The sequence below is a fragment of the Babylonia areolata genome, chromosome 27, assembly GCF_041734735.1.
Source record: "Babylonia areolata isolate BAREFJ2019XMU chromosome 27, ASM4173473v1, whole genome shotgun sequence".
NCBI lineage: Eukaryota > Metazoa > Mollusca > Gastropoda > Neogastropoda > Buccinidae > Babylonia > Babylonia areolata.
The window spans coordinates 25,153,900-25,161,725 of record NC_134902.1 but is presented as its reverse complement, the minus strand read 5'-3'; the positions used below and the strand labels follow the sequence as shown (position 1 = coordinate 25,161,725).

Here is a 7,826-nt window from a genome sequence, read left to right as displayed (position 1 = left end):
TACTATCTGTGGTGAACAGTTTGTCCTTCCTTTTTTTTTTTGTTGTTGTTGTTGTTGTCTTCATTTTATTTTAGAGAGTCGTTGTGGGTGCGTCTCGCCCAGTGTTTTCATTTTGTTCGCCAGAAGGGGGTGGTGGTGCCGTTTGCACTTCGTTAGCTGTTGTGGTTCTTATTATCTTCGTACACAAGCACTGAGTAAAATACATGCGCTGAGTTCTCGCCCATGCCTTTCGTGGTATTAAAACTACGTCGGTCACACTGCACGTGTGTCAATGCAGTCATTCGATTAAACTAAAGTCAACTAAGGAATTATATTCCTTCAGCTCTGAAAGAAAGTAGCCTCTAATACAAGGTGATAGTTCGTTTCCAAGGGAAAGAAAAAAAATATTTACAAAATTGTAGTGAAAAGGGGAAAAGAACAAAAAAATCAGATTATTACAATACAGTGTCACTGTTGGATGAGTGGCCGGGTTAAGATCTAAATAGATCTAGTGAATAAGCATAGCGTTGATAATGTAAGAACGAACAAACGAAAATTTTATTTCACCAGGGCAATGAGATAAATAATTGTACATGCGTTTTTCCACGCAGTCCTGGAAATAGGCGGAAAATAACCTACTAATGTGTTATATTTTGATCAGAAGAAATATGGGCTTATCCATTAAAACTGTAGTTTTAGTACTGCAGCTACTCAGCTGCTGTTACTGCTGCAGATGCGGACTTAACAATTAGCGGGTTCAGGGGGTGTGGTTTAGAATCATGTCCTTAGAACGCTGAACAAGCAACAAAGTCAAATAAGCTCAGGCTGCAAAGTCAAATATGGAACTATGTAAATAAGGCTAGGGCATTAAATATGAAGCCATAAACAAATAGGTAGACTTAGTACTTAGTAGACCACAAGGCACACAACAAAAGCCATAGTTTAAAATTTCACACTAGTTCGAACATAAGTAGGTTAACAGAAGTAGGCTACAGATCAGCAGGAGTTTCTAGACTCGCGGCTGTGTATCATTGTGTTCAATTGCTTTCATGATAGCTGACAGAATGCGTTCAGTGTCACAAGCTTTCGTGTCGCGAACACCTGATGATGAAAACGTTACTGTACCTGTCAGGATGATTGGTATCCCCTCCACACACACACACACACACACACACACACACACACCCACACAGACACACACACACACACACACACACACACACACACACACGAATGCAGCTTTTGTAATTCCTGCACTTAAAATTGAAAGGTCATTTTATCTTGGAAGTAAGCTATCTATATTTACAGCTAAACTAGTGACCATAACGCTTGCGTTGGAATATCTGATTAATCTCCCAGTAACTATATTCAGAGTAGTTTTATTGGTTGACTCAAAATCAGTTTTACATACATTACAATCATCTGATATGAAAGCTCGACCAGATTTTATTTTTGAAACATATTATTTATTGGACATTCTATCAGCCAAAGGCACAACGACATATTTTTTCTGGCTAGCCTCTCATATTGATAATTAAATGACCGAAAGAGCAGGAAAAAAAATGGTGCACAAAGAATAGAGAATACTTTTGAAATAGTATCCAACAATCAGTTAGAATGTTGCAAACTTCTCGAGTCTTCAGTATGGAGCAGGTGTCAAGCCGGTGTTGATGACAGGATTTCATACCCAAAGGAAAATGGGTTTATAACTGAAAGTACACAACACAAAAAAATGATGATGGATTTCCCATCGTACTATCATAGACTGGTAACTTCTCAAGTGGCTCGTATCAGATTGAATGCTTTCAAGTCAAAGTTTAGCAAAACCGTTTACTGTGTATGTGGTAAACAGATCACACGGAGACATATTTTGTTTCAGTGTCAAATGATTGTCAGGTTACTTCCAAAGTCATATAAAGTTAGAATTTTTCAGCCTCCCACCCCCATCACACACACACACAGGCACACACACACACACACACACACACACACACACACACACACACACACACACACACAACAATATCACTCAAAGTGAGAAAAACGTTGAATATATGAAATAATACACACGCACGCACACGCACACACATACACATGAACACACACACACACACACACACACACACACACACACACACACACACACACACACACACACACACACCAGTACGGAACACGAGTAAACAAAAGGCCAACAAAGCAGAAGATATTACAAGAAGTAGCTCCCCATTCACACCCTTCTAACCCCCTATCCTTTAACCCCTTACCCTCCATTCCCCTATACACTTCGTCTGAATAACAAAAGAAATGTCAGAAGATAAACAAACAAAAGAGCAGTAGAACATAAACAATCACGAGCAAGAAGTTTGCTTATAGATAGTGGAAGGGTTGCTGTTTGTAACAGTACAATATATCTGATTAAAACGGGGCAATATGCGTATAGAAAAGAAATAGGCTTCATTTGAGATGCGCAGATAATTTAAGAGAGAGAGAGAGAGAGAATAGCGTATAAATGTATTTATAAAGGGTGAGCGTGAGGTAGACGGGTCCAGGGTTATCTTTAAATGGAAGTAATCGCGTTTTGTTTTTTTCTTTCTTTCTCTCCTTTCCCTAACCTCCCTTTCCCCTTCTCCTCTTGTATCACTTCTGTGCGATGTCAGGAAAAGCTCACCATCTCTCTCTCTCTCTCTCTCTCACACACACACACACACACACACACACACACACACACACACACACAGTGATCCACACGTGATCATGATATCAACACAAGAATGATTTTAAAGTGGCGTTGACAGCTAAAACGACAGCGTTGGCTCCTTTCATACTCGGGTATGAATTTTTTTTTAACAGATTCGTGCGGCCATACATTTGGCAGAACAAGCCAACATATGAATAAAGATTCGCGGATCGTAAAGGAAACTGTCACCTTTCAGCACCCGTTCAGTATCCGAACGCCTTCAGCTACTTTCGATGGGAGGGTTGGAAAGAAATTAATCCAACCATATTAAATGCCTCACTCGCGGCTCCCCCGGCCCCCAACCAGTTAATTATTATGGCTTTACGCCTTGTCGAACACCAGCGCCATTTGCTGGTAGACCTTGTAAGTATGTGTTCAACATTCGTGTGAACCAGCACTTACAATGCTATTCCGTTCCGAACTGATGTTACTGAAATCCCAAGATAACCCACTCCTTAAAGCAACTTGGTATACACACAGAGAGGGGGTTAGGGTGTATGAACCACGCGGAAAAAAGTGAAACAGCTGAAAGGTTTAAATGAAATAAAAATGGAATACATAAAACAGGCGAAAAAAAAAAGAAAAAAAGAAAACTAAAAGCAAATCTTCGCGTCTTGTGCTTGAACAGATTAGACGGACGGAAATATGATATAATATATAAATGTGTATGTGTGTGTATGGAGAGAGAGAGGGGGGGAGCTAAAGAGATAGAAAGAGAGAGAGAGAGAGAGCGATGAAAACAGTGAACAGATTGATGTCCAGGTAGATACAAGCACGTACACGCACGCTCGTACACAGACGCATATACACAGACAAATGTGTACACACACACACACACACACACACACACACACACACACACACACACACAACACACACACGTATATATATATATATATATATGTGTGTGTGTGTGTGTGTGTGTATGTATGTATGTATGTGTATATGTATGTATGTATACTGCAGAGAGTGAGATGTAAACGACAAAAGACCAATACAACACCGCTTAATGTCAAGAAGGCGTGTGTTATTAGGGAGGGGTATGTATGTATGTCCTAATGGCAACAGGATTTCGTGTTTGACAAATGGGTCGTGGCCAATGGTTGAGTCAAAAGCTCTTTGAAGATAATGTAACGTAATCTGGCTTCTTCAGTTTCTTTTAAAGTCTCAGTGGTGTATTGTATAGCCTTCACTTTGACATCCATATTTCCTTCTTCAGTTTCTGATGTTCTTTGAAAATTATCAACTTAATTTTGCTTCTTTAAGTTTTAAGTTCAAGTGGTTTATTTTACAATTTTCACTTTGACATTTTGGTTTTCTTCTTCGGTCTTTTATGCTACTAGAAATAATACATCTTAATTTTACTTCTTGACTTTTTAAGTTTAAGTGGTATATTTTACAATCTTTGCGTTGAAATTCATACACATGTTGCTGACGGCTTAGGTCCCATTGGTATACAGGCTGACTGCCTAGATGTGATCTTCGAAGACCAGAGCGTGTTTGCAAAAAGAATCGGGGTGAAAAAAACAAAAAAACAAAAAACGATGGACTTAATCAAACCAGGTTTCCTGTCATGACTACAATGGAAAGGGTATAATGAATAACATTTTGACGTGAGATGAAGTGAAGGGATTGACTTCATACTACCGTGCGTCCTGGCAGGACTGCAATGGGAAAGGTTACAGGTGAGCAATATTTTGAGGTGGGTTCATGGGACTGACACCCTATCCCTCTCACCCCATCCCATTCAGAGATAAGTGTCTGCCTGCATGTGGATTACTCCGCACGCGGCACTCATGTCTTAAGCAGCAGCGCTATATCCCCTTTCGACCCACAAGACCCAGACTCTGAACAACCTGACATGAAGGTTTTTCTTTCTTTCTTTCTTTCTTTTTCCAATAGCGGGTCGTTAAACTCCACTTGTCCCATCCCCTTTCCTGCCGATTATCACTTTCAGTTGCCTGGAAGTTCCGTCCCATCCCTCTTGTACTCATAGTTTACAAGGACTTGGAACCTTAAAACTCCCGGTTATTAACCATTAATGTGTCCTTTGTGTGTGGGTGGTGTGTTGGTGGTGATGGTGGTGGTGGTGTGTGTGTGCGTGCGTGTGTGTGTGTGTGTTGTGCATTTGTGTGTGTATGTGTGAGGAGAGAGAGAGAGAGAGAGTTTAGCAGAAATATATGGCAAAGATGTCATCACAATTTACTCGCAAATACAAAATCTGGGGGTATAAACATGCACCAAGTAGAATATCATAGCTTTTCAAACCTGACGGGGTAAAAAAAAAAGAAAGAAAAAAAAAGAAAAAAAGAAAGAAAACAGGAAAAGAAAAACAAACAAACAAGCAAACAAAACTGTTTTCGAAACTTATGACAGTTTGAAAACGACATTCTGTCAGCCTTTTGGTTCCTAGTCTCGGCCTGTTTCCTGTTTATTCTGTCTGACTCTTCCATACAGACGCTTCTCTCTCACACACACACACACACACACACACACACACACACACACACACACACACACACACACACACAGAAGAGAAGAGACTCCCCCACCAGTTCATAAAATGTATGTGTTTGTATTCATAAGCACACCTGTCATGGGACATTATTTCCACGGAAAGAACGATGCCAGAATCAGCATAGCGCAGCTAGCAGGGAAGGCAAAACAAAGGGAGGATACAACCGAACTGACATCACGGGACACGGAGGCTCCATCACTCCCATCTCCCAAAACTGTGTACAACAGATTGACTTCATTGTGCATTTAGTTGCTGAACAGGCTCTTGACAGCGGTGATGATACAGTTAATGATGACGACTGTTAGTGGACTATTGTTGTTTTTTCCCCCCAAGTATTCTGCCTGCGTGCGTAGCACGTCTTGAGTTATTTGTGATTAATTATAGTACCACAATGATAATCATACTGGCTGTTATATCTGTATCGAAGGTATATGCGTTTCTGCAATCTAATTTCTTATAAATATTGGTCGCACGATTTACACTTCTGTTACCACTTTCCCAGCAACAAATATGTATGTTGTTGCCATAAATCCCAGAATGAGGGCAGAGGGAATGACTGAAAAACATCGATGAACGGGACTGCATTCTAGTGGATACCACCACTGTTAACACGACTTCGTAAAGTGATTTCAGAAGTATGCGTGAGAAATTTAGGAATCACGCCTTAATACTAAGTCATGGTTTCGAACTAAAAAAACAGTTGCTAAACACTGCATTGTTAACACGACTTCACAAAGTGATTTCAAAAGTATGCAGACATTATAGCACTCTGGAGTCACACCATAGTAGGTTCATGGATCACCACGATTTGGTCGCATTCCAGTGACATCGATGCTCTATCTAGCTGGTGCTGAAATGCGACAGTGGCGGTGAAACGTAAAGAGGTACTAGACTTAGCACTTTTAATACAACTTCGCAGACTGATTTTAAAAGTATGCAGACAGTAGAGAAATTTTGGAATCACGCCATAATAGTGAGTCTTGATTTCGAACTAAAAAACAACAACAGGCATATCGTAAACACGGCACTGTTAACACGACTTCACAAAGCGAATTCAAAAGTATGCAGACAGTAGAGCACTCTGGAACAACATCATAATACTAAGTCATGATTTCGAACTCAAAAAGAGGTGGTAGTCTTAGCACTGTTAACACAACTTCGCAAAGTGATTTCAAAAGTATGCAGACAGTAGAAATAGTTTCGAATCACGCCATATTACGAAATCATGGTCTCGCACACACACTCAAATCGGTGCTACCAGACTAAAAAGCAAGAGTGGAAAAAAAGAAAAGAAAAAAAGCTACCCACTGACTTGTCAAATGCTTATCATGATTTTGCACTCAGAAAAAGGGTTGCTAGACTTTAGACTTAGGAAACGAGAACATGAAAAACTACCCACTGACTTGCCCATGAATACTAATCATGATTTTGCACTGGTACTAGACTTTGGAAGTGAAAACGTGAAAAGCTACCCACTGACTTGTCCTTGAATACTGATCATGATTATGCACTAAAAAAAACAACTGAAAAACAAACAAACAAAAAAACAACAACAAAAAACAAAACAACAACAACAACAAAAAACAAAAAAAACCACAAAAAACACCAGAGGTGCTAGACTTTAGACCTCGGAAACAAGAACGTGAAAAAGTACTCATTGACTTGTCCTTAAATACTAATCATGAAAAATTTTGCACTGGTGGATAGACTTTGGAAACAAGAACGTGAAAAGCTACCCACCTGACTTGCCCTCTTTCTTGGCCTCGCCGCTCTGACGGCGAGCGTCGACAACGGCAGACATCAGCACCATCATCACCACCAGCAGCGTGACGACGACCAGACACAGGTCCTTCAAGGTCTTTGGGCCAGGGGAGCGGCACGCGAACAGGCTGGGGGTGGAGGAGGGGGTGGAGGTCGCAGGAGACATGGCACGGAACCCTGCCTGCTGTTTTTTTGTTTTTGTTTTTGTTTTGTTTAATGTAGCGAGGTGGCTGACTATGTCGATGGGGGAGAAACCGCTGCGAGGAAGGGTGCACGGGTGGTTGAAGGGGGTGGGAAGGTCGTTAGATCCCTACTGGTGGTGTTGCTGCCAGCGGTGGTGTTTTGTTTACCCTTTGACAGTGACTGAAGGAGAGAAGCATTTCGTCAGGGTCGGAAAGAACTCGAAGAACTAAAATGAATGAAGATGGGAAGGAAAAGACTCTCTCTCTCTCTCTCTCTCTCTCTCTCTCCGATGGAGATGGGACCTACAGCTTGCAATAATAGAACACAAAACATGACACGATCACGCGTGAACAAATGATCATGATTAACCCCCAAATTCACTTTTTGCTTGTAGTGCTACCAGCAGTCAGACTGCCTTGTCGTGACGAATGCTGAAAACACATCATATCATAAAACTGGATTGAAGTAGCTTTGGACGGGTTTTGTCACATTTTGTTAACCACATTTCTCAAAAGAAAGGCATTTTCGTTTGTTGAATAACCAAGATAATACGAAACAAGAAATATGACTGTCAATCTAATGACCACACTGAAATGTTGACTGACTTTTATCAGTTACCTAACCGAAAACAAAGTCCAGCTGTGG

The 7,826-nt window shown here is 40.7% G+C and overlaps 1 protein-coding gene across 1 annotated transcript in view; it reads right to left on the bottom strand.

The window, feature by feature from the left end:
- Nucleotides 1-7,350, bottom strand: part of LOC143301033 (signal peptide, CUB and EGF-like domain-containing protein 3) — a 96,755-nt gene extending 89,405 nt beyond the window's left edge. The window contains exon 1 of the mRNA XM_076615035.1: nt 6,978-7,350. Coding sequence (XP_076471150.1) covers nt 6,978-7,164 — 187 coding nt within the window. The 5' untranslated portion in view covers nt 7,165-7,350. The remainder of the gene's footprint in view (nt 1-6,977) is intronic.
- Nucleotides 7,351-7,826: the final 476 nt, after the last annotated feature.